Source organism: Cetorhinus maximus, chromosome 12 (assembly GCF_964194155.1).
Source record: "Cetorhinus maximus chromosome 12, sCetMax3.hap1.1, whole genome shotgun sequence".
Lineage (NCBI taxonomy): Eukaryota > Metazoa > Chordata > Chondrichthyes > Lamniformes > Cetorhinidae > Cetorhinus > Cetorhinus maximus.
The window spans coordinates 21,440,044-21,467,897 of record NC_135890.1 but is presented as its reverse complement, the minus strand read 5'-3'; the positions used below and the strand labels follow the sequence as shown (position 1 = coordinate 21,467,897).

At 45.5% G+C, this 27,854-nt stretch overlaps 1 protein-coding gene across 2 annotated transcripts in view; it reads left to right on the top strand.

Annotated features, from left to right (window-relative positions):
* Nucleotides 1-27,854, top strand: part of shank3a (SH3 and multiple ankyrin repeat domains 3a) — a 1,183,771-nt gene that overhangs the window by 602,980 nt on the left and 552,937 nt on the right. For both annotated transcript variants that reach the window (XM_078553129.1, XM_078553130.1), the window contains exons 8-9: nucleotides 3,388-3,555; nucleotides 10,055-10,171. In XM_078553129.1, coding sequence (XP_078409255.1) covers nucleotides 3,388-3,555; nucleotides 10,055-10,171 — 285 coding nt within the window. The remainder of the gene's footprint in view (nucleotides 1-3,387; nucleotides 3,556-10,054; nucleotides 10,172-27,854) is intronic.

The window sequence follows — 27,854 nt, the reverse complement described above, 5'->3', positions numbered from 1 at the left end:
CAGCTAATTACCCCCTCATCAGTCCACTCTCAATCATGAGTGATGGAAGGTGTCGGTGAAAGTGCAATTAAGTAGCACTTACTCAGCAATAACCTGCTTAACAATGCTACGTTTGGGTCTCGCCAGACCTCACTACAGCCTCGGTCCAAATATGGACAAAAGAACTGAGTGAATTCCCTTGAGATCAAGGCAGTATTTGATGAGCGTGATACTAAGGAATCTTAGCAAATTTGAAGTCAATGGGAATTGGGAAGAAATCTTAGATTTAAAATGAATAATTGACCTTGTATCATGTGCCATTTGTAGAAAGGAATTCCAAACTTCTTCCATCCTATGTGTATGGAAGAGTTTCCTTCTGAAAGGCCTGGCTGTGATTTTTAGGTTATCTCCCATAGTCCCAGACTCTCCAAACAGGGTCGATGGAGAGAAACTATTCTCCTATCGGTTTCTCTTAATATCTTGAGAACTTCAATAAAATCGCCCCTCAACTTTCTAAATTCCACAGAATGATGTGTAATCTCTCCTTGTTACATAACCCTTGGAGGCCAGGCATCATTCTGGTAAAGCTATGCTGCATTCCCTCCCAAAGCCAGTATATCCTTCCTACAGTGTGATTCTCCAAACTGAACACAGTACACCAGGTGTGGTCTAACCATGCCTTTGCACAGCTGTAGCACAACTCCTAAACCCATATATTCTAGTTTTCTAGATGTATTTTCTGTCCCTGTCCATGATTTTTAATCTATCTGCATGAACCCCTAAGGCTCTTTGGACCTCCATTGCCTGTAGCTTTTCACCATTTAGAAAGTTCTCTGATCCATATTTCATTGCTGACTTGCCTACACTGGAATCTATTTGCCACAGTTTCTCCCATTAACTTAATCTATTAATATCTCTTTTTGTAACTTTATGCTTCCATCGACACTGCTAACAATGCTGCCTATCTTTGTGTGATCAGGTACTTTCCCATCATCCAAGTTATTAACAATTATAGTGAATAGTTGAGGCACTAACACAGATCTCTGTGGGACACCAGGGATGTGAGTTGGGGCCTCAACTATTCGCTGTATTAATCCTGGAACCAGGCATCCATGTCTGAAAATCCATGTAGACATGCGATTTAAAAAAAAAAAGACAGATACCTGTTGCTCTTTCTGTACCATCCTGTCTTCAACTGCTCCGATTCTGGGAGGAGATCCAAGTGCAATGCCTTGTTCCCCACGACAGGTACAGGCCCTGCCCCAACTCATGGGGAGTCCTAAAATAACATAGAGATTGCAGAGATCCCACATAATGGGACAGTGTAGAGGGAGATTTACTCCATATCTAAACTGTGCTTTTATTTTACCTTGAGAGTTTTTGATGGAACAGTGTGGATGGAATTTTACTCTGTTTTAGTGAGTTTACAAAAGGGAGAATTTATTAAATTGAATGCACATCACTGGGGCTTGATGGACTGGAATGGGATCAGCGTGGAATTGGGACACTGTTCTATAAATGTCTGTTGAATTGCATTCTGTTTCCAGTACATTGATGGGTTCACTGAAGCACAATGACATGGTTGAGTAACTACACTCATTATTGGAGGACAGCCAGTTGCAGGAGGAGTGTGGAGCATAAACCATGAGCAGAGACGTGGCTGAATTTGTTCCAACAGAATTTCCCCAACCAGCAGACAATCACAGAATTAAGAGGACGATATTGCCAGTTTTTCCCATGCTGGTGGAAAAAATTGCTTGAGTGTAAAAATGTGTTTCAACTAAAATTAGACAACAGAGAAAATTTAATGTGCACACCATCAGGCTGGGCTTCACCAGTGCAAATGTAGAGGAGGCCATGTGTGGAAAGGAATAAATCGGCAGGGTTCCTGCACCTGACCACTTCCCATGCAAGGTCAGGATTAAAGAGGGGAGAAATCAGCCAGTGATCCTCTTCCTGACCACAATGGTGCCCAGGGTTCGAGAGAGGGTATATCAGCTTTGGTTCCCGCTCCTGATCACTGTGGTATGTTGTCAGGGTTTGAGAGAGGAGAAAACAACCACAGTTTCTGCGCCTGATCACTGCCCAGTGGCCACTACTGGAAGGTTTGTGGTTATCACGAGGATGGGATCAGGGCCTGCTTCTGTGCTGTTCAGAAGCAAATTGCCATATGGTCTAGGTGCACTTATAATGGCTTCTAAAATCATAGCAATTAATGTCAGCACATTCAAGATTATGGGGAGGAAATTGGGTAAAAGAAGATGGATTGATGCACTTCTCTGCCCATGGATACTTATTGATGTCATGTTTATGTTGTGAAAATGTAATTCAGTGGTACACCCTCATCTCTGAGTCAGACAGTAATGGGTTCAATCCCTATTTCAGGACCTGAAGCCATAATCTAGATTAACCCCTTCAATACTGCAGTGTTGTGGGAGTGCTGCACTGTTGGAACTACTGTCTTTCAGATGAGATGATAAACTGAGATCTCATCAGCCCTTTTGGATGAAAGTAGAGGGTTCCTATTTGAAGAAAGCCATGAGTGTTCTCTCTGGTTTCCTGGCCAATATTTATCACTCAACCAATTCCTAAAACAGATTATCTTGTCATTATCTCATTGCATAAACACCCAAGCCTGTTCATCATTGTATTTCTCTGGCTTTAACCTACCAAATTCCAGGGATGTTGCTTTGTGCACTTTTGGTTGTTGTGTTTCCTAAGTTATAACTTTTACCACTCTGTGCGACTTGTACATCCTCCTGTACTACACCCTACATTAACCACTTTGTACATTCTACAGTAGCCAACCTGTGTGACTACACCTTACATTAACCTGCTGTGAAACTCTGCATCCCACTAGTAAACATGCTGTGTGATGACATCCAATAGTTCCCCCTCTGTGTGACTGCACACCCAGCAGTAACCATGCTGTGTCCCTGTTCATCCTATGGTAACCATGCTGTGTCCCTGTTCATCCTATGGTAACCATGCTGTGTCCCTGTTCATCCTATGGTAACCATGCTGTGTCCCTGTTCATCCTATGGTAACCATGCTGTGTGGCTGTTCATCCTATAGTAAACATGCTGTGTGATATCATCCCATAGTTCCCAATCTGTTGACTATACATCCCACGGCAACCACTCTGTACATCATCCTATGGTAGCTATTCTGTAACTGTATGTCCTACAGTAACTGTGCTGCATGTCTGTACATACCATAATAGCCATGCTATGTCTTATCCTAAAGTAACTGTGCTATGACTGTAACTGCTGTATGACTGTAAGTCATACAGTATATTCTATGTGGCTACATCCCAGAGTAACTGCTGTGACTGTACATACCACAGTAACCGTGCTGTGTCACTATACATTCTATCGTAAGCATTTTGTGCTTGTCTCTTTTGCACAGACCCTGTTGGATTTGGGCGCTTCTCCAGATTACAAGGACAGCCGGGGGTTGACGCCTTTGTATCACAGTTCGATGGTGGGAGGAGACCCTTATTGCTGTGAACTGATTCTGCATGACCATGCTAATGTTGGCTGCATGGATGAGAATGGATGGCAAGAAATCCATCAGGTAAAACTCTTCTTTGGCTGGCAGGAGCTAGGATGTCCTGGCCATCGCACTTAAAATAGATGTAATTGCACGTGTGGGTGGTGAGTTAATAGCTCTGAGTGGTATTTAGCAGGTTGCTCCATGATTGCTCACAGCAGGAGCCCTCAGATTTGGCTGGAGAGGAGGGTGCAGGGTTAGAGAAGGGGCATCAAGCTTGTTGAAAATAAGAGTCTACTTCCTCCTCCAGTTGAATATATCAGCAGAGAGCCCCTGAAGAACCTGACCTTACCTGTTTTTTCAGGTTCAGGTCATTACCAAAGCCCTAATGGTCCTCCAACACACCACTGTCCCTTGGAGAACTTTACACTCAAAAACAGGAGGAGGCCTGGGCAGTCACTGCTTTCCAGAACTTTTGACTTCTGTCCACATAGCAGCCAGAAGTCTTTCAGGCCTCTGTGACCCACAGGAGATAAAAGGTGGTTGCTAGCAGCTCCTTATACCTTCCAATGTGAAGTTCTGGGCTAAACCTTTCAAAGCTCGCATTCATAAAGGTGAGGCCGAGGTACACTGGTGGCATTCCAGCTCATTAACATTGCACTTGAATGGCTGTGTTGTTTCTAAGCTAAAGCATAAAAGAATCTGGCAGAGGGTGGGTGGGAGACTTGATGATGCCTTCCCTCTGCCCCAAAGAAATTTTCTGAGGAGTAAAGTGGAGGAAAACTAGCCCAATGTTTCCATTGATACCAGATCTCAGTGACTTTTCACAACAGCTTCTTTGTCTGTTAATTTCTGAATTACATGACAAAGCACAAAATGGTGATTTTCTTTTGGCCGTTAACCTTTCTGCTATCAATGATGCCTTTTAGGGAGGGAAAAATGCCATCCCATTTTCCCATCCATCCTTCCTTCTGCTTGCTGACCTATGTTTGCTTCAGGCCGACAAATGCCTTGATTTTAAAAGTCTCATCCCCATGTTCCAATCCCTCCATAGCCTTAACTGCTCCACACTTCTGTAACCTTCCCCAGCCCAACAACCCTTCAAAACTGCATTCCTCCAACTTTTCTTAAGTATCTCCCATTCTCTTCATCCTACTGTTGGCAACTATCCCTTCAACTGCCTAGATGCTAGGCTCTCAGATCCCACCGCCCCCCCACCCCACCCCTAAATCTCTCCAACCCTCTCTCCTTTGTTAAGTAATTCCTTGAAGTCTATCTCTTTGACCAAGCTTTTGGTTATCTGCCCTAATGGGCCTGAACTTCTGTGGAGTGGCAGTCGGAATCGGATTGCCACTCTGCTCCTTGTTTCCTACCTTGAAACCCAGCTGATCCTTTCTTGCCTGACCTCCCAACGCGGGCTGGGTGGGAACTGTGTAGAACAGTGCGTTCCTGAGGCCTTCTGTCAAGGGCTGCAGAGTCGGACGTAAGTAGGCCACTCCCCTTTGTTATTTCACTAGCTGCCGTAAGGCAGGTAAGGTCTAAGGGCCAGACACTTTCAAGGCAGGGGGAAGGTCGATTTCTAAGGTAAGAGGGTAGGATTGGGGATTGCAGCGCAGTGGGGACAGCTGGAATGTCAGTTGGGAGGGGGTTGAGTGGCCAGCAGCAGAGAGGGAGGCCGGGTGGTATGTGGGAAGGTGGGGTGGGGGGTGGTCAGTTGGGGAGGGGGGTAGGGGCCACTTGATCAGTGGTGGGGGTGGGGTGGAGGTTGGGTGGTCAGTGGAGGAGTAGGGGTGCGGGTTGGGTGGTCAGTGCAGTGTAGGGGGTCAGTGGGGGATAGGGGATGGGGGTTAGGTGGTCAGATGGTCAGTGGGGGGGTGGGTCAGGTGGGTGGTGGGGGATGGGGTCAGGTGGTCATTGGAAGGGGTTCGGTTGGTCAGCGGGTGCAGTTGGGGGCTGCATTCGGGGATGGATATGCAGTCGGGTGGGGTGCACTTGTGGGGATGCAGTCGGAGGAGGTGCAGTAAGAGGAGTTACAGTGGGGGGTACAGTCGGCGGTACAGTCGGCAGTGGGGTGTACAGTCGGCAGGTGGGGGGGTACAGTCGGCAGGTGGGGGGGTACAGTCGGCAGGTGGGGGGGTACAGTCGGCAGGTGGGGGGTACAGTCGGCAGGTGGTGGGGGGGGTACAGTCGGCGGGGTGGGGGGGGTACAGTCGGCGGGGTGGGGGGGGGGGTACAGTCGGCGGGGTGGGGGGGGGTACAGTCGGCGGGGTGGGGGGGGGGGTACATTCGGCGGGGGGGGGGTACAGTCGGCGGGGTGGGGGGGGTTACAGTCGGCGGGGTGGGGGGGGTACAGTAGGCGGGGTCGGGGGGGGTACAGTCGGCGGGGGGGGGGTACAGTCGGCGGGGTGGGGGGGGTTACAGTCGGCGGGGTGGGGGGTCTGGGGTTTGAGAGGTCCCATGGGGGCGTCAGGGCAGGTTGGGGTCAGTGCATTAGTTACCCAGAAGTTAGAAGTGGTTTTAATTCTTCTAACTTTTTCTGGGTAACTAGTCATGTAAGACAGTCGGAACCATCCCAAGTTTGTGATTTAAATCACATTTTCGGCTGGTTCCCAGTGGAGGGCAATTGCCCATCGGAAGTTTGAATCATGCAATCCTTCACTGGGAATCTCCAGGGTTGCAGGGGGGGTTCCCTAGCACATCTTTGGGGTACCCTCCAGATACCCTGCCCCGAAGCTCAAAAGTTACAGGTCAAGATATCTTTCTTTGGCTCAGCACCAATTTTTTTTTCTTTAATGGGATGTGGGTGTCACTGGCTAAGCCAGCATTTGTTGCCCATCCCTAATTGCCCTTGAGAAAGTGGAAGAGAGCCTCCTCCTTGAACTGCTGTGGTTGATCTGGTGTGAGAACTCCTATAGTGCTGTTAGGGAGGGAGTTCCAGGATTTTGACCCAGCGACAGTGAAGAAATGGCGATATAGTTCCAAGTCAGGATGGTGTGTGGCTTGGAGGGGAACTTACAAATGGCGGTGTTCCCATGGCTCTGCTGCCCTTGTCCTTCGAGGTGGTAACGGTAGTGGGTTTGGAAGTTGCTGTCAAAAGAACCTTGGTGAGTTGCTGCAATGCATCTTGTATATAGTACACACCGCTACCACTGTGCCAGAGGTGGAGGGAGTGGATGTTGAAGGCGGTGGATGGGTGCTGATCAAGTAAACTGCTTTGTCCTGGATGGTGTTGAGCTTCTTGAGTGCTGTTGGAACTGCACTCATCCAGGCAAATGAGAGTATTCCATCATGAGGGGGCTTAGATTGGTTAAGTGAGTCGGCAAAGATCTAGCATATGGAGTATAATGTGGGAAACTGTGAAATTGTCCAAATTGGCAAGAAGACTCAAAAAGAAGCTTGTAATCTAAACAGTGGGAGATTGCAGAGCTCTGCGATGCAGAGGGATCTGGGTGTCCTAGTGCATGAATCACAAAAGGCTGGTATTCATGTATAGTAAGTAATTGGGAAAGTTAATAGGATGTTATATTTTATTGTGAGGAGAATTGAATATAAAAATAGGGAGGTTATGCTTCAGTTATACAGGACACTGGTGAGACCACATCTGGAGTACCATGTACAGTGCTGGTCTCCTTATTTAAGGAAGGATGTAAATGTATTAGAAGCAGCTCAGAAAGTTTACTAGACTAATACCAGGAATGGGCAGGTTATCTTAGGAGGAAAGATTGGGTGGCTTGTATCTGTTGGAGTTTAAGAGAGTAAGAGGTGACTGAAACTTATAAGATCCTGAGGGGTCTTGACAGGGTGAATGTGGAGAGGATGTTTCCTCATGTGGGAGAATCTAGAACTAGGGGTCACTATTTAAAAATAAGGGTCACTCATTTAAGACAGATGAGGCAAAATTTTTTTCTCTTAGCAGGCAGTGTGTCTTTGGAACTCCATTCCTCAAAAGTCGGTGGAAGCAGAGTCTTTGAATGTTTTCAGAGCAGAGGTGGATAGATTCTTGATAAACAAGGGGGTGAAAGGTTATCACATGTAGGCGGGAGGTTACAGTCAGGTCAGCCATGATCTTATTGAATTACGGAGCAGGCTTGAAGGGCTGAGTGGCCTACTCCTGCTTCTAACTTTTATGTTCGTATCACACTCCTGACTTGTGCTTTTTAGATGGTGGACAGGCTTTGGGAAGTCAGGAGTTGAGTTACTCGCTGCAGAATTCCCAGCCTTTGATCTACTCTTGTAGCCACAGTATTCATATGGCTGTTCCTATTCAGTGTCTGGGCAATGGTAACCTGTAGGATGTTGATAGTGGGGGATTGAGCAATGGTAATGCCATTGAATGTCGAGGGAAGATGTTTAGATTCTCTCTTGTTGGAGATGGCCATGATCTAGCACTTGTGTAGTGTGAGTCTTACTTGCCACTTATCAGCCAAGCCTGAATGTAGTCCAGGTCTTGTTGCATAAGGACACGGACTGCTTCAGTATCTGAGGAGTTGCAAATAGCACGAGACATTGCAATCATCTGCGAACATCCCCACTACTGGAGTGAAGGTCATTGAGTTAGCTGAAGATGGTTGGGCCTAGGATACTATCCTGCAGTGATGTCCTGGAAGTGAGATGATTGGTCTTCTGACAATCACAACCATCTTCCTTTGTGCTCGGTATGACTCTAATCGGCAGAGAGTTTTCCCCCTAATTCCCATTGACTTCAATCTTGCCAGGGTTCCTTGGTGCTATACTCAGTCAAATGCTGCCTTGATATGGAGGACAGTCACTTTTACCGCCATAACTTAATCACATAGTCACAACTGTTTTGCAATTTGTATTTTATTTCAAGATGCGTGCCTTGAATTCAGAAGTAATAAGACTACCTCGACTTAGAGATTTTTTACAAAACTAAACGTTTATCAACAAAAGAAAAGGTTTCAAGCATGCACATAGTTCTACAAATTACTACTATAATAACCCCTAAAACCCCTAATTAATCTGGCTCCCAGCTACACCTCTATTACGGCAACAGTGAAAACCAATAGATTTAAACAGATCCAGACAAAGCAACACGATACCCTGGACAGTGAGTTTCAAAGTGAGTTTTCTCAGCTTCGGTTCCTGTAGACAGCAACTTGATGCACAGGGGCTGGAGGCTTTCCACACTTGTGTTAGATCTTAGAATTCCTTCACCCCTTACACATAGCCTCATCTCCTTTATACATGTTTCTCCCTTTTTAATGCAAATTCCATTGTTCCCATGTGTTTTTGCAACTTTAATTTTCTCATAATATTAATCTTTCACAGCACTAATTTTATCTGTAACCTTTGGGAAAAATAAACAGACTGTTTGGCTTAGCATGTTCTGGCTAGGTGTAACATCTTAACATCTCTTTGAAATTCAAAATAACCTAATTTATCTAAAAATGCAAATTTTCCTTACCCCTCACATTCTAAAACTTCAGCCATGTTTACATATTTAGCATTTCAAACCTTGCTTCCTTTTGATGAATCAAAGTCTCTAGACCAGCTGTCTCCAATTCAATTTAAATCACACGCGCGCACACGCACACTATCCAAACCTCACTGTTAATCTACTGCTAACCAAAACCTGTTAACCTACTTTTACAATAAATCACAATAATAGTATGAGAATTATTCTGTTTTCATGACAGAAATTCATTTCATTACCTACCTTCTCCCTTCAACCCTGCAAATTCTACCTTTTCAGATAATGATCTAATTATCTTTTAAATGCTTCAAGTGAACCTGCCTGAAAATGAAAAATGAAGAAGTTTTTCCTATTTGTTTGTTTTGCCACTTACCTCAGATCTGTGCCCTCTCATTCTCGATCCTTTCATGAGTGGGAACAGTTTGTCCCTTTCTACTCTGAAGACCCCTCATAATTTTGAATACCTCTATCAAATCTTCTCTCACCCCTTCTCCAAGGAAGAGAGTCTCAGCCTTGTCTTTTGCACTGATGTGCTGGGCCCCCCATCACTGAGGATGGGGATATTTGTGGAGCCTGCTGCTCCTGTTAATTGCTTTAATTGTCCACTGCCATTCACAACTGGATGTGGCTGGACTGCAGAGCTTTGATTTGATTCATTGGTTGTGGGGTCGCTTAGCTCTGACTATCGACTGCTGCTTCTGCTGTTTGGCATGCAAGTTGTCCTGGGTTGTAGCTTCACCAGGTTGACACCTCATTTTTAGGCATGCCTGCTGCTGCTCCTGGCATGCCCACCTGCACTCCTCATTGAACCAGAGTTGGTTGCCCTTGGTTTGATGGTAATGTCAGAGTGAGGGATATGCCGAACCGTGATGTTATGTGAGGTTTTCTCTGATTATGCCTCTGTGCAGCTCCTGTTTGCTATTTGAAAGACACTTTATAAATGCAAATTGTTGTTGTATCCTTACCTAATTTGGTGTTTATATGATTCCGGTAACACATCAATGTGGTTGATAGTCTGAAGTAGCCTATCAAGGCACAGCTGTACAAGGAAATCTAAAGATGTGCAGTAGGTGTCAGTCTTGCCAGTGACACTTGCAGCCCGTCAGTAACACAATGCCACATCTAAAACTATCTCTCATTCTGATTCAGGCCTGTCGGTATGGACACGTGCAACATCTGGAACACCTGCTGTTTTACGGAGCAGACATGAGCACTCAGAATGCCTCAGGGAACACCGCTCTGCACATCTGTGCACTCTACAATCAGGTCAGTAAGGAAAGAAGGAGGAAAGGGAGGGCAGGGTGGGCACTGGGAAGTGAGTGGAGGACTGCAGGGTAATTGAGTGGAGGAATTTGAGGGAGGGGAGGTATGCTGGGGTGGTGGAGGGGATCAGGGGTTGGAATGGGGGCAGGAAGGGTGAGGGCAGTAGGGGGGAAGAGTGGTGCCAGGAAGGGTAAGAGAGGTAAATGGTGGCGAGTGGAGCCAAGAAATGAGAAGAGGCTAGGGAGAAAATGGAGGGTGGAGTTGGGAAGAGAAATGAGGAATGTGGGACAGGGAGAGGGGAGATTGAGGTGAGTGAAGCCGCTAAGTGTGAGGAGGGTGCAGCTGTGCAGGGTGAGAGAGATAGGTAGAATGTAGCTCAGGGAGGGGCGGGGTGGTGTAGGTGGGAAGTGGGGTAAGGAGAGGTCAGTGGAACCAGGCAGTGAGGGGGGGGATGGGGGTAAGTAGAGGCAGGATACTAGTAAGCTATTGTCTGGTTGGCAACAGCATTTAACTTGTGTTGACTGCTGCAGGGGTAGGGACATGTAATTAAATTGTTCGTTGATGTACTCTTTGTTCAAATGTCCAAATCAGAAGGAATTTTGCGACCTCTTGGCACCTCTGAGTTTGTTGATGTAATCACCAGTTGAAACACCGGCCAGTAGATCTTGGCTTTGATCTCTGGTTTGTGGTTCAGCTGGCACTGCTCCTGGGTTGGACAGGAGAATAATTTGCCGGGATTCCTGCTCCTGGTCACCATTCAGGGACACCTACTGAAAAGTGAAAGTGTGGATGTCGGATTGGAATAGGAGTGCACTGGGGTGTGATGCCCTCATGTTTGATTGGCCTCCCTGACACTCAGGGCCAGGATTCTCCTCCCAGCAGCTGTGTTTCACCAGGGTGGAACTCCTTTAAGGCAGGGGAAGGTAGCAGGGGCTTGGCAGTCACACTGCGAATATCGGTGTGATATACTGGATGCCTCAACGGACTCCGGGCTCCTCATCAGGCAAGTGCTGTGGAGGAAATGCAGGCATAGGAGGCCATGACCAGGCCCTCACCCAGATTTCTCATCACTTTCTGCTGCTGTCCTTGGACCAAGTTTGAATTGTGAAGAAAGGAGAAGAATTTTGCAGCATGTTTGTTTTCGATGTCAGTAAGCAGAGCCAAAATAATTCCGGGTTTAATCTGTGCTGTAACCACTTTTTTTCCAGTGTGGGTGCAGGGGAATCAGGAGAGGATTAGTAGTAGGGGCAGTACAACTGGCCTCAGTGCCCATGAGTTGAAAAGGAGAGAAATTAGCCAGTGTGCCTGCTGCTCTTGCTCAGACAGTGACCCCTGCTGGAGAGCTTGGTGACATTCAATTGGGCCAGCTTGGGCTGGATGCAGTATCCTCCACGGTTGAATATCTTGCTGGCGTTTGATATGTCAGCATACCTGGGACATCCCACATCACTGGAACCTGCAAGCCATCAAGGATGATCAGGCTGAAAACTAGGGTCAGTGAAGCAGAAGCAAAAAACTAGTGCCCAGCATCATTTTGCATTTGCATCACCCAAAGAGCTTATCACCTGTCCTTATAATCCAGAAGAGAGGGGTTTGTATTCTAGCATTGATCTTCGCTGTTACTCAAGGACACAGTCTGAGATAAGGGTGAGCGTCAGGGGATTATTGATTGAAATTGGTTGTGGAATCCCAGGTGACAAGCTGTTCACAGTGGCAGTTTGCTCTCTGATAGTGTCTGACAGGCAGTCTCGGGCCCCAGTTTAAATAAGGCTGCTGCTTTAGTGCAATTCAAAATGTGCTCTGTCGTCTTGTTTCACGCTGTGACTTTCTATGCTGATTGCTGAATCGCTGCAGTGATTATCAACAAATACGTGACAGCCTTTGGAGAAATGAAATTGTCCCTCACTTGAAACTGATACAGAATCGCAAAGCATAGTAGTCTAACAGAGAACCATCAAACTCTAACAGGACAGGAAGACTTTTGAAATGGATTTTTTTTAATATAAACCTCCTACTCTCGTTACAACTGTTCCTGTTTCTGTTTTATCAATTCTCCTTCTGTCAGTGCTCCCATAAACCTTTATCATTTGTTCCTCTTCAGTTCCAAACCGCCATCTTAACCACCCTCCCTCCTGGTTGAGGAGCCTCAGAGTGTGTCATTGTGTGATTGAGAACACTTTTTGAAGGTTACTTAAAAGTTTATTTGAGCTAACGGTTGTATCCTGTATCCTCATGGGTGGTTCTTGGCTTCACAATAGCCTTAAGTAGACCTTTCCAGCTTTAACTTGCAAAATAATTAATCACAACAACAACTTATGTTTATATATAGTGCCTTGAATGCAAGCATTTATTGCCTATCCCTAGTTGGTCTCAGACAATTGAATGATTTGCTAGACTACTTTAGAGAGCAATTAAGAGTCAATGGCATTGCTGTGGGATTGGAGTCACATGTAAACCCAGACCAGGTAAGGATAAGAAAAACAACCCGGCCATGAAATTTGGCTTTGCAGCATCTCTAGTGCTGATGCTGTGGAACCTGGGAACCCCAGATATGTCAGCCAGACCACTTCTGCCCTGGGCTGTGTAGCATGTCATGGTTCTAATCATGGGTATTCTGTGTATGCATTGGAAACATGCAGGGTAGGCAGATCATGATGACAAACAGCACCTAAGGCTGATTTGACATTCGAGCTGCCATTTTGCAACTTGCAGGCCCTGTTAATGCCCTCTCTTAAAAAATGCCAACTGAGCATGCGCTATTTAAAGAGATCACCATGGAGCTTCCACATGAGGTGATTTTTACTTACTTTTGCTGCTGCAGGGAAATAGTGCCCATGTGCAGTGGTACCCCAGTGACTGCAGCATGATTGGTGGAAGGCTGTTGACTTTCACTGGCGGAGAGTGCAGATGGCCTTGCGGAATGATTTGGACTGCTCTGGACCTTGAGGGTAGGCTGACTGCCTGGGAGGCGGCATAAGGGGCACTGACAGTGCTAGGAGCTCAACTGCTGTCATCCAGAGAGAGGACAGCAGGTTCTTTCTGCACTGAGCCACTGTCACTCCCCTGGGCAATCCTAGTAATCTGCTGGAGCACAGATTGCTGTTCTGCCGCAACAGCCCGCAAACCTCCTTGAGTGTATGACTGCAGCCATGGTGGCAGCAGCCTGAGTCTGCATAGCATCGAGCTGAGCTTGTATGGCAATAAGCAGAGATCCCATGACGTCAGCCTGAGCCTCCACTGCAGCACTGAAATGCTGGTTGACTTCTGCTTGTACTGCAGTGGGAGCTGAGACATCAGCCACCAGACAATGCATCACGAGCGAGCACTCAAGCTCTGTCACTGAATTGGCTCCCGCTTCCAGACCAGAAAGCTAGACTCGAAACTCTACACGAAACCCTGTGCCAGGAGGGAGCCCGATTCCTCCATGCTCCTCGATGGTAATGCGGCTCTGTGGCGGAGGTGCCAATGGACATCTGTGTGCATGCCAATCAGTGTTTTCCAGTACACTGCCCCACTGCAGTCCTTACCTGAATTCTCTGCAGCAAAACCCGTCTATGAACTTGTCTTCCAGAGAGCTGGCACATGTGCTACCCTTTCCCTCACCCTGCTTGGAACCCACTCGTGCCCAGTTACTCACCATGTACCAATCCCACATCTGCACTGCCCTCTAATAAAAGCGCAGTTCCAGTATCTGATCCGGTGACTGCGATTGTCAGATGAAGTGAGAGTGCTTCTTCATCAGAGGCCTACTGCTGCTTGCACCTTTCAAGGTAAGGCTGCATTGGTTGGCCAGAGAGCAGATGTTGGGTATCTGAAAGCATAAATGCAGAATGGGGAGGGTTAGGGTGTATGAAGAGGGTGGGGTGAAAAGCGAGAGCTCCAGTTTGCACTTCATGCCAAATAGCAGAATGAGGGTGAAGTGGGATTTTTGAAAAGGCACAGGGGAGGAACATACTGTCACTCTGAATGTTCCGGTAATGCCGAATGCATTGGCCTCAGTGACTGCTGGCCCTATAATGCAGACCACTGTCTCAACCAAAGGGCCCAGCAGATGCAGGGATGCATGTTTCCCATCTGTTGCCTACTTTTCCTTGCGGTTATGTGTGGCCTCGTCCTGAAAGAGAGAGGGAATAACATCAGTGAGTGTATTGCAATGTATTTGGGTGAGGTGCCTGTCATTGCTGAATAGCTGGAGGTATTTGAAACTAGGAGTATTGAATAATGAGTGAAGGTGAGTTGAAGCATCTGGATGTTAAGTATGAGTCTTGATTGCTGATGGGTGAATGGGGCCGTGCTGCATTTAGCAATGCCATAAGTGATGGTGCAGTGGGTAAGAGATGTCTTTTGGAGATACTTTCACTGACCTTGACCACGTGTGGTTTTCACTGAACTTTCTCTAGCACTGCTGTCAAGCCTTTGGGGCCAGATTGCAGGAATTAACCTCCAAGGCCACCTTCTTCCATTGCCTTCAGAGGGCATCTTGAGGCTTCCTGAGTCCCTGTGGAAACATCACTTCTCTCCTCCTTTCCACCTCCATCATTAAATCCTCCGATGCTGTATCAGAGATCCTGGGAACCCTCACTGTCATTTTCAGTCCTCCTCCTTCCATTAAATCTTTGAGATTTCCAGTAGTGCACCCTCCACAAGAACACAGGAAATAGCAGCAGGATTAGACCACACGGCCAGTCGAGCCTGCTCCACTATTCAATGCGATTGTGGCTGATCTTGGGCTTCAACTCTATTTTCATGCCTGGCCCCCCCTATCCCTTAATTCTCTGAGAGACCAAAAATCTGTCTGCTCCGGCCTGAAATGTATTCAAAGATGGAGCATCCACAACCCTCTGAGGTAGAGAATTCCAAAGATCCACAGCAGTTTGAGTGAAGTAATTTCTTCTCATCTCAGTCTTAAATAATTGGCCCCTTATCCTGAGACTGTCTGTGTTTTAGATTCCCCAAACAGCAGAAACAATCTCTCAGCTTCTACCCTATCAAGCCCCTTCAGAATCATGTATGTTTCGATGAGATCACCTTTATTGTCTGAAGTTTAGAAGAATGACAGGCCCAATTTACTCAGTCTTTCATCATAGAACAACACCCTCGTCACAGGGACCAATCTAGTTCACCTTTGCTGCACCACCTCTAATGCAAGTATAGCCTTTCTTAAATGTGGAGACCAAGACAGCACACAGTATTTGAAATGCAGTCTCACCAAAACCCTGTAAAACTGTAGCAAGATTTCTTTATTCTTATACTCCAATCCCCTTGCAATAAAGGCCAACATGCCATTTGCCTTCCTAATTGCTTGCTACACCTGCATGCTAACTTTCTATGTTCCTTGCGTAAGCCCACCCAAGTCTCTTTGGACATCAACAAATTTTCTCACCTTTTAAAAAAATATTCTGCTTTTTTATTCTTACGACCAAAGTGAATAGCTTCACACTTATGTTGTGCTCCATCTACCAACTTGTTGCCCACTCACCTAACAATCTCTGTGTCCTTTCCACCTAGCTTGCTATCAACAGCAAACTTTGATACATTACTTTCTGTCTCTTCATCCAAGTCATTGATATAGATCGTAAATAGCTGAGGTCCCAGCACTGATCCTTGTGGTACTCCACTATTCATAGCCTACCAACTTGAAAAAGCTCCATTTATGTCCACTCTCTGCTTTCTATCCATTAACCAATCCTCTATCCATGCTAATGTTAACCTCCCCACCTCCATGAGCACTTATCTTGTCCATTTACCTTTTGTGTGACACCTTATTGAATGCCTTTTGGAAATCCAGGTATACTACATCTACTGGTTCCCCTTTATTTACTCTACTAGTTACATCCTCAAAAATCTCTAATAAATTTGTCAAACAGGATTTCCCTTTCGTAAAACCATGTTGACTTGTTCTAATCACACTATGCTTTCCTAAGTGCATTGTTAAGACTTCCTTAATAATAGATTCCAGCATTTTCCCAACAACTGATATTAGGCTAACTGGCCTGTAGTTCACCATTTTCTCTCTCCCTCCTTTCTTGAAAAGTGGTGTAACATTTGGCAACTTCAAACCTAATGGGACCATTCCCAAATCTAAGTAATTTTGGAAAATCATAGCCACCACATCCATTATCTCTGCAGTTATCACCTTTAGGACTTTATAAGGGGTAGGCTGTCTGTAAGAGGTGTAGGCTAGCTGTATCTTGTACCAGTAGGCTGCCTGTAAGAGGTGTAGGCTAGCTGTATCTTGTACCAGTAGGCTGTCTGTAAGAGGTGTAGGCTAGCTGTATCTTGTACCAGTAGGCTGTCTGTAAGAGGTGTAGGCTAGCTGTATCTTGTACCAGTAGGCTGTCTGTAAGAGGTGTAGGCTAGCTGTATCTTGTACCAGTAGGCTGTCTGTAAGAGGTGTAGGCTAGCTGTATCTTGTGCTAGCCACACACTCCTGAGCCACTTCATGAGTGCGCAGCTAGACAGCAGCATGTTTTGCACTGGGGTGCATGCTGTAATTATGTTAATCAGTAGACAGCACAAAGTTTGCATACTAGCTGCCTCAACTTGACCAGGCATTGCAATTCCCAGGCAGAATTTTAAGTCCCGCTAGGGGGGGGTAAGAATGGAAACGGGTAGGGGATGAAATACAGCTCCTGACTGTTGTGCTGAAATTCTGAAACATGGCGGAGATGTGCCCCTGGCATGGCTGCACAACCTCAGATCTTTCACTTAGAAAGAGAAGAGAGACGAGCCGAACTTCAGTAAGTACAGAGGAGCCTCACTGCTGTCTGCCACGGGGATGACCATTGCAAGGATCCTTCTCAGTCGCCGCTTCCTTACAGAGCCACAATGCGGTTTTCACCCATCGAGAGGCACATCAGACATCAGATCGAAAAAAATGCAAGAAGTAACACAAACCACTGTACATGGCCTTTTTTGACCTCACAATAACCTTTGACTCTGGAGTATTCTTAAATTCGGCTCCTCTCAGTAATTTGTCACCATGTTCCACTGCTCCACTATGATGTGCAAGTTGTGATTCTCACCAGTGGAACCACCATAGATCCTGTCTCAATGAAGACTGGGGTCAAATAAGACTATGCCTTTGCACCATCTTCTCCATCTTCCTTACTAAAATACTGCACCTGCCTCCAGCAAATTATCCACAGGCATGGAGATAATTTACAGAATAGACAGAAACTGTTCAACCACTATGCTGCCTTTGATCCAAAACCATAACCACTCCAACCTCCAGCCATAGAGTTTCAGTGTGCAGATGGCACTCGTGTGGGCGCTCATTCAGATACTGAGCTCCAGGTCATTGTTGACTTCTTCTCCGAAGCACATGGGAAAATGAGCCTTTCACTAAACCTCTTCCAACCAGTTCCCACAGCAAAACACTTCCTGATGATAATTAAGATCAATGGTGAGATCCTGGAAACTAATTGTTTTCCAAACCCACACTCTAACCAATTAGCAGTGCCACCATCATGGAAATTGCGGTCTGTGACTGCTTAACCTGGGGGTGAGCTTGGACCCAAAAATAGCCCTGATGTCTGTTTCCTGACCCAGCAAGAAAATCCTGTCCCGTCCCGCACCCCCATGACCCACCCCCCTCCCCACCCAACCACCACCTCCACCCCCACCCCAAATCCCACCCCCACTCCCAAACCCTTGAGGCCTGAAAACACGCCTGATCCAATTATTAATTTCTGCTCATCTAGTACTGGATGTTGGACAAGCAGCATGGCAAATCAAAGATAATGGTGGGATCATGAAAGGTGGTGATGGCCTTCAACAGATGATGCCCACAGTTTAAAGGGTACTCCACTGATATAATATCCACAGTATTCAATGAAGTATTACCCCTAGTTCAGAGTGAACTTTCAATGATGTATTACTGACAGTTTGATGAGACCTTCAATAACACATGACCCACAGGATGGAGGGGACTTGCCGCAGTGTGTTACCCATCAGTTTGAATGTGTTATCTATTCTTTGGAGGGACCTTCATAGTGTAATCCTCACCAGTTTGGAAGGGACTTGCAATAATTTGTTACCTACAATTTGAGGGGGGGACCTTCAATGGTGTGTTGCTCATCAGTTTAGAGAGTCTTTAATTATGTCTTACCCATCAGTTTGTAGAATGGGGTGTTGAGACTTTCAATGGTGTGTTACCAAAATGTTCAGGGGAGCTTTCATGATAAATTAGCTACAGTTTTGTGGCTTTTTCGGTATGTGTATATCACCCACTGGTCAGATTTTCAGCTATGTATTACCCATTGTTTGGGGGAGATTTTCATTGATATATTGCCCACAGTTTGGAAAAGGCATTGAGTGGGGTGCTACCCATCAGTTTAGAGACACTTCCAATGCCACGTTACCACCAGTTTGGAAGGAATCTTCTGTGTATTGTCCACAGATTGGAGATGGCTTTCAGTAGAAGGTCACTCACTGATTGGACCATGCTTTCAAAGGAATGTTACCCACAATAGACGGAGCTAAGCGATCCCCCAACCAGCAGACCCAGATCTAAGTTCTGCAGTCCTGCCACATCCAGTCAGGAATGTGCTGGACAATTAAACAACTAACTGGAGGAGTTATCTCCATCCCCAATGATGGGGACCCCAGCACACCAATGCAAAAAACAAGGCTGAAGCAATTGCAACAATCTTCAGCCATGTCGAATGGATGATCTATCTTGGTCTCCTCCTGGGGTCTCCAGCATCATAGATGCCAGTCTTCAGTTGGTTTGATTCACTCCACGTGATATCAAGGAACAGCTAAGGCACTGGATACTTCAAAGGTTAGGGGCCCTGACAATATTCTGGCAATAGTACTAAAGATTTGTGCTCCAGAATTAGCTGCACCCCTAGCCAAGCTGTTCCAGTACAGCTACAACACTGGCATATAGCCAACAATGTGGAAAGTTGTCCAGGTATGTCCAGTTCAAAAAAAGCAGGACAAATCCAACCCAGCCAATTACCACCCCATCAGTCAACTCTCAATCATCAGCAAAGTGATAGTACCACCGACAGTGCTATAAAGCGACACTTTCTCAGCAATAACCTGCTCACTGTCGCTCAGTTTGGGTTCTAGTCGGGCCATTCAGCTCCTGACCTCATTACAACCTTGGTTCAAAAGTGGACAAAAGAGCTGAACTCCAGAGGTGAGGTGAAGCTGACTGCCCTTGACATCAAGGCAGCATTTGACTGATTGTGGCACTAAGGAGCCCTAGCAAAACTAGAGTCAATGGGAATCAGGGAAAACACTCCACTGATTGGAGTCACACTTAGTACAAAGGAAGATAGTTCTGTTTGCTGGAGCTCAATCAGTATATTGCTGCAGGAGTTCCTCAGGATAGTGTCCTAGGCCCAACCACCTTCAGCCTCTTAATCAATCCCTTCCCTCTATCAAAAGGTCAGAAGTGGGGATGTTTGCTGCTGATTGTGCAATGTTCAGCACCATTCACAATCCCTCAGATACTGAAGCAGTCTGTGTCCATATGCAGCAAGACCTGGGCAACATTCAGGCTTGGGCTGATAAGTGGCAAGTAACATTCATGCCACACAAGTGCCAGGCAATGACCATCTCAACAAGAGAGAATATAAGCATCTCTCCTTAACATTCTAAGGCATTACCATCACTGAATCCCCCACTATCAACATCCTGGGGGTTACCATTGATGAGAAACTGAACTGGACCAGCCATATTAATACTGTGGCTAAAAACAAAAAGCTAAAAGCTACTGCGGATGCTGGAAATCCAAAACAAAAACAGAATTACCTGGAAAAACTCAGCAAGTCTGGCGGCATCGGCGGAGAAGAAATCAGTTAACGTTTCGAGCCTTCATGGCCCTTCGGCAGAACTGGAGCATAGTTAGAAGAAGGGAGAAATATAAATTGGTTTAAGGTGGGTGGGGGGGGGAAGAGACACATTGAGGGTGTGGTGTGATGATTGTGGCCCATATCCCGCGCATCCTCCCTCATGCCTTCTCCTCCTTCCCAGAAACATGATAGGGTCCCCCTTGTCCTCACTTATCACCCCACCAGCCTCCGCATTCAAAGGATCATCCTCCGCCATTTCCGCCAACTCCAGCATGATGCCACCACCAAACGCATCTTCCCTTCACCCCCCTTGACGGCATTCCGTAGGGATCGTTCCCTCCGGGACACCCTGGTCCACTCCTCCATCACCCCCTACTCCTCAACCCCCACTTATGGCACCTCCCCATGCCCACGCAGAAGATGCAACACCTGCCCCTTCACTTCCTCTCTCCTCACCGTCCAAGGGCCCAAACACTCCTTTCAAGTGAAGCAGCATTTCACTTGCATTTCCCCTAACTTAGTCTACTGCATTCGTTGCTCCCAATGCGGTCTCCTCTACATTGGAGAGACCAAACGCAAACTGGGCGACCGTTTTGCGGAACACCTGCGGTCTGTCCGCAAGAAAGACCCAAACCTCCCTGTCGCTTGCCATTTTAACACTCCACCCTGTTCTCTTGCCAACATGTCTGTCCTTGGCTTGCTGCATTGTTCCAGTGAAGCCCAACGCAAACTGGAGGAACAGCACCTCATCTTCCGACTAGGCACTTTACAGCCTTCCGGGCTGAATATTGAATTCAACAACTTTAGATCTTAAACTCCCCCTCCCCCCATCCCCACCCCATTTCTTCCCCCCACCCCCCCCCCGCTTTTTTTTCAATAATTTATATAGATTCTTCTTTCCCCACCTATTTCCATTATTTTTAAATCTAAAACTAAAACCTTTAGTCTTTCCACCCCACCCCCACTAGAGCTGTACTTTGAATATCCTGTCTTCCATTCTTAATTAGCACTTTTCTCAGACAAAGACCACCACCTTCAACGCCTCTTTGACCCTTTTGTCTGTGACATCTTTTGATTATCTGCTCATCTTCACAATCATCACACCACACCCTCAATGTGTCTCTTTCCCCCCCCCCACCCACCTTAAACCAATTTATATTTCTCCCTTCTTCTAACTATGCTCCAGTTCTGCCGAAGGGCCATGAAGGCTCGAAACGTTAACTGATTTCTTCTCCGCCGATGCTGCCAGACTTGCTGAGTTTTTCCAGGTAATTCTGTTTTTGTTTTTAATACTGTGGCTACAAGATCAGGTCAGAGGCTGGGAATTCTGCATAGAGTTACTCACCACCTAACTCCCAAAAGCCTGTCCACCATCTGCAAGGCAAAAATGAGTGTGATGGAATACCCTCCCCTTGCCTGGATGAGTGCAGCTCCAGCAACACTCAGGAAGCTTGACACCAACCAGGACAAAGCAGCCCACTTGATCAGTACAAAATTCGCCACCTTAATCATTCACTTCCTCCACCACCGGAGTGTGTGCCATCTACAGGATACACTGCATCAACTCACCAAGACTTCTTCAGTAGCACCTTCCAACTCCATGACCTGTAGTGCCTCAAAGGACAAGGGCAGCAGATGCATGGCAACACCACCACCTGCAAGTTCCCTGCCAAGTCACAGACCATCCTGAGTTGGAACTGTATCACCATTGCTTCACTGTCGCTGGATCAAAATCCTGGAGCTCCCTCCCTTACAGCACAGTGGGTGTGTCTACAACACATGGACTGCAGTAGTTGAAGAAGGCAGCTCACCACCACCTTCTTGAGCAATTAGGGATGGGTAAGAAAATTGCTGGCCTAGCCAGCGATGCCCACATCCAGTAAAAGAATAAAAAAACATTTGGAGGAATTTTGCGGATATATTACCCACAGCTTGTAAAAGGACATGAATAATGTATTACCCACAGTTTGAAGGGAACTTCCAATGGGGTGTTACTGATAATTTGGAAGGGACACCTAATGGTGTGTAAACCCATCGATCTGGAGGGGACTTTCAATGCTATAATCAATGATGTAGTTTCCACAGTTTGGAGTTTTTCAATTATGTATTAGTCATCTGGTTGTAGAGAATATCAATGTTGTCTTATCCACAGCTTGGAAGGGACTTTCATGATCAATCACCACAGTTTGGAGGAGGTTTTCACAGCTTGGAAAGGGTTTTCAATGATTTATCACCAACAGTTTGGACAGTGCTTTCAATGGGGTGTTACCCATCAGCTTAGAGGGAACTTCAAACTGGCTGTGATCCATGTTTGGAGAGAACTGTTACGGATGTGTTACCCACACGTTGGAGACTTTCAGTGGGTTGTTGCCCAACTGTTTAAAGGGGACTTTCAAAATAATGACATGTCTGGATGGAATAAATAAAAAAAAAAGCAGTTCCAATTGGTGAACAGGTCGAGAACCAGAGGACACTGATTTAAGGTGAATGACAAAAGGACCAAAGGTGAGATGAGGAGAAACTTATTATGTTGTGAGTAGTTAGGATTTGGAATGCGCTGCCTGAGTCTATGGTGGAGGCAGATTCAATCACGGTTTTCAAAAGGGAATTGCATAATTATCTCAAGAGGACAAATTGGCAGGGCTGTGGGGAAAGGAAAGGGGAGTAGGGCTAGCTGAGTTGCTCTTGCAGAGAATCAGCATGGACACTAAGGACCAAATGGCCTCTTTCTGTGCTGTAACCATACAATGATTCTATGATGCCTTACCAGTCAGTTTTTAAGGAGTTTTAATGGGCTGTTACCCATAGATTAGAGCATAACTTTAATGGAGTGCTACCCATAATTTGGCAGGGGTTTCGGAGATATATTACCTACAGGTTGTTGGGAACTTTCAATGGTGTATTACCCATCAGTTAAGAGGACTTTTAATGATGTATCACTCACAGGTTGGAGGGAACTTTCAATGCATATTATCTAGAGTTTGCAATGGACATTCAATGGTGTATTATCCAGACTTAGGAGAGGACTTTCTTTAATGTGTCGCCCAAAATGTGGGAGAGGTTTTCAATATATTGCCTACAGTTTGGAGGGGGACTTTCAATGCTCTGCTACTCACAATTTAGAGAGGGCTTTTATAGATGTATTATCCTTAGTTTGGAGGTGTCTCTTGAATGTAATACCCATCATTTGAAAGGGACTTGCACTGGTGTGTTTCTCTCAGTTTGGAGGGGACTTTGATGGTGTATTACCCATCAATGGGGAGCTATTTTCAATGGAATGCTACCCGCCCATTTAATGGGGTCTTTCAGTGAGGTGTTACCAAACTTTTTGAAGACAACATTAATTGGGATGTTATCCATGAGTTTGTAGGATCTTTCAATGGAGCATTACCCACAGCTTGGGGGTGGATAGTTTCCCTGATATGTTACCACAGTTTTTAAAGAGCATTCCAAAATGTATTATGGACAGATGGAGGAGACTTTCGCTGATATATTAACCACAGTTTGAAGAGAACATTCAGTGGGTTGTTATCGATCAATTTGGAGGCACTTTCAATGGAGTGTTCCCACAGCTAGGAGGGCACTTTCAGTGTGGTGCTACCCACAGATGGAGGGGTTTTCAATGGTTTCTTTTACCCACAGTTTGGAGAAGACTTACAATGGTGTGTTGCTCACAATTTGGAGGCAGGTTCAATAATCTATTACTCGTAATTTGGAGGGCACTTTCAATGAGGGTTATCCAGATTGGAACAGACAATCAGTGATATATTATCCACAGGTTGGAAGGGGCTATGAATAATGTATTACCTATTTGGGAAGACTTTTAACCATGTATTCCTCACAGGTTGCAGGGCACTTTCCATATATATTACCTATATTTTGCAGTGTGCATTATCCATACGTAGGAGGGGACCTACAATTATGTGTTGCCCACAGTTTGGAAGTGTCTTTCGCTGATTATATTATTGACAGTTTGTAGGGATACTCAACTGTGTATTATCCACAGTTTGAAAAAGAATTTAGTGGTGTGTATCACACAATCTGGAAAGGGCTTTCAATAGGCTGTCACCCAAGTTTTATGGGGACTTCCAATGATGTATTACCCACAGTTTAGAGTGTACTTATAACAATGTTATACCCACAATTTGGAGGTGGTTTTCAATTTGGATGTTAACTACAGATTGGAGGGGACCTTCACTGCTGTTACCCATTAATTTTGTGGGCCTTTCAGGCCTTTGCCCACAGATTGGATGGACTTTCAAAGGCATTTACCCACAAATTGGAGAGTACTTTCAATATGTGTTGGGAACTCAATTAGAGGGGACTTTCATTGGGGTGTTACACAAAGATTGGAATGGACTTTCAATGGTGTCTTACTTTTTTTTTAATCATTCATGGGATTTGGGCTTCGCTGGCAAGTCCAACATTTATTGTCCCTCATTAATTGCTTTTGAGAAGGTGGTGGTGAGATGCCTTCATGAGCTGCTGCAATCCATGTGATGAAGGTACACCCGCAGATAAATTAGGTGGAGCACTCTAGGACTTTGACCCAGCGATGACAAAAGAACAGTGATATGTTTCCGAGTCAGGATGGTGTTTGACTTTGTGCAGAACTTCGATGTAGTGGTATTCCTATGCAGTTGTGCCCTTGTCCATCTACATGGTAGAGGTCATGGGCTTGGGAGATGCTGTTGATGAAGCCTTGGTGTGTTTCTGCACTGTATCTCTTAGATGGTACATACTGCAGGCATGGTGCAGTATTACTGAAGGGACTGAATGTATAAGTTGGTGGATGGGATGCCAACCAAGTTGGTTGCTTTGTCCTGGATGTTGTCAAGCCTCTTGAGTGTTGTTGGAGTTGCACTCGTCCAGGTATGTGGGAGAGTATTCCATCACACTCCTGACTTGTGCCTTATGGATGGTGGACAGGCTTTGGGGAAATTAGGAAATGAGTCACTCGCTGCAGAATACCCAGCTCTGACCTGTTCCTGTAGCTACAGTATTTATATGGCTGGTACAGCAAAGCTTATGGTCAATGGTGACCTCCAGAATGTTGCTGGTAGGGGATTTGATGTTGGTAATGTTGAAAAATGTCATGGGAAGATGGTTAGTCTTTAGAAGTTTACAGGGATTGTTCAATAATGTATTATTGAGTTTGGAGAGGACTTGCAATGGGTTGTTATGAGCTTTTAGGGCCTTTCAATTGGGTGTTACCCAAAGATTAGAGTGACTTTCAATGGTGGTTGCCAGACTGAAGAAGACTTTCAATACGGTGGTACTCACAGTTTGGAGGGGACTTTCAATGGTATGACGAGTGCTGAGTATTCAGGAGATTTCAATTAACAGGTGAACCTTCTGTTCAGAGGGACGACTAATGGCATTTGTTGTTATTCATCCATTCCGTGGCTGTATGACTTCACAAGGTCTCTATTCTCTTTTAACATTGGTTACCCACTCACGGCCTATGATTGAGTGACTTAGGCTCATAATCCTGATGACAGTAATCAGGACTTTGTGGTTTCGACTCATAGCCCCTTTGATTGTGCCAGATTTGGTTGTTTTACATTATTGTGTGCCAGGGCAATGTGGATAAGAAAACCAACAGCAAAATAAGTTGATGAACTAAATCCAGAATCTGCTAGTTTCTCATAGAATAATGAGGTGCCAAAAGTAATTGTCTTCTTAAACTCTCTTTATTTAATCATTCTTTTAAACCAATACCATCTGCCGCAAGATATAATTGGTGACTTTCGAAGAATATTAACTGGGAGCTCATTAATGTGTCATTAAAACTTGGCTGCACTGCAGGGGTTTGGTTCTAGAGAAGATGAATCAGACTTTGTACAGGAGCTTCACAAGTTTTCTCAGTAAAAGCTGTCTAGTCAGTAAAAGTAACCTTCGAAGACTTGGACAAAACATGGCGTGAGAAATATATAGATCAAAGCATTTGCAGAACACAGCCAGTTATTGATTGAAGTTAAAATTCTGGCCTATTCTCCAGGATGAATAATTTAATTACCCAAGCTGTTAATAACATCAATTCTAGCATGTTTCTGTGTGGGGTGTTAATGTGAACACTTTCTCTGTCCCTCTCACTCCTTCCCTTTTAGAGCCTCAGAGTCAACTCTGGCACAGAAGGAGGCCATTCAGCCCATTGAGACCATGCTGGCTCCCCACGGAGCAATCCGGTCAGTCTCACTCACCTGCTCAATTCCTGTAGCCCTGCACGTTTATTTCCTGCAAGTGCTCATTCAATTTCCTTTTGAAATCATTGATTGCTTCCACTTCCACCACATTCGTGGACATTGAGTTCCAGGTCGTTACCATTCACTGTGTAAAAAACTTTGTTCCTCACATACCCCCTGTTTCTCTTGCCCAAAATCTTAAACCTGTGTCGCTCATCCTTGTACCACCAGCCAATGGGAGTTTTTCCTTGTCTACCTTATCCAAACCTGTCATAATCTTGTACACCTCATTTAAATCTCCCCTCAACCCCCTTTGCTCCAAAGAGAACAACCCAGCCTTTCCAACCTAACCTTGTCACTAAAACACCTAAAGTGTGTTGACCAGAACTGGACGCAATGCTCTAGTTGGGACCTAACCAGAGCTTTATAAAGTTTCAGCATAATTTTACTGCTTTTTTACTCAATGCCCAAGATCCCATATGCTTTGCTAACCACTGTCTCAATATGTCCTCCCATCTTCGAAGATCGATGCATATGCATTCCCAGGTCCTCTGTTCCTGCACGCTCTTTGGAGCTGTGTCATTAAGCCTAATAGCCTCTCCCCATTCCTTCTGCCAAAATGCATCACCTCACAGTTCTCTGTATTAAATTCTGTCTGCCAGTTGTCTGCCCATTCTGCTAGCCTATCTATGTCTTGTTGCAGGCAATTTGCATCATCCTCACTGTTTTACTCTACATTCCAAAACCCAAGTCATTTACGCATAGCAAAAAAAGCAGTGGTCCTAGCACTGGCCCTTGGGAACACCACTGTCTGCCATCCTCCGGCCCCAAGAAAAACCATCTACCACAACTCTCAGCTTTTTGTCCTTATGCCAATTTCTTTATCTAATTGGACACTGAGCGTCCAATTCCACAAGCCTCAATTTTGTTAGCAAGTCTTTTATGTTGTACTTTGTCAAACACTTTCTTAAAATCTATATAGACAACATCAACTGCATTCCCTTCATTAAACTTCTCTGTTACTTCATTAAAAAGTTAATTAAATTAATCAAGCACGATTTGCCTTTTATAAACATGTGCTGGCTCCCCTTAATTAACTCGAATCTCTCCAAGTTTCTGTTGATTATTTTTTTTTTGCCTGATTATGGATTCCAAAAAAGGTTGCCAACCCTGGCTTGACATATTCCTTGAGATGTCGATGGAATTAATGTCACGGAAAGCTGGCGGTGAGGCACGAGCGTGTCTGAGCGAGTCTATTCCTGTTGTGAACATCCCTGTTTGGACAGATTGGGAAACGTATCCCTTTTATACAGAGCAGGCTTGAAAACTCAACATTGTTCAAATACTGCAGCTCTGTGTAAACCAGCAATAATGCAGGATTTCAATGAATTGCCCTGAGGCTCCTCTTGTCCTCAAGTAGAAATTTTAAAAACAAATAAACGCTTTCAATTCCTGCGTGGATCGAAATCCCATGAAGACTGATATTCTCCCCCCGCCCCCCACAAAATTAAAATCCCATTAGGATCAGCTTCCACCCAAAAAGTAAAGTGGGAGAAACTCATTCTATTGGCTCTGCAGATTTATCCTGGGGACAGACTCTCACGTTGAAACAATTGAAGACGCCCCGTGGCGTTGTCTGTTTCTGGGACACCCAATGGATAAACCAGTCCGACGCTTACCAATACGATTAGGCTC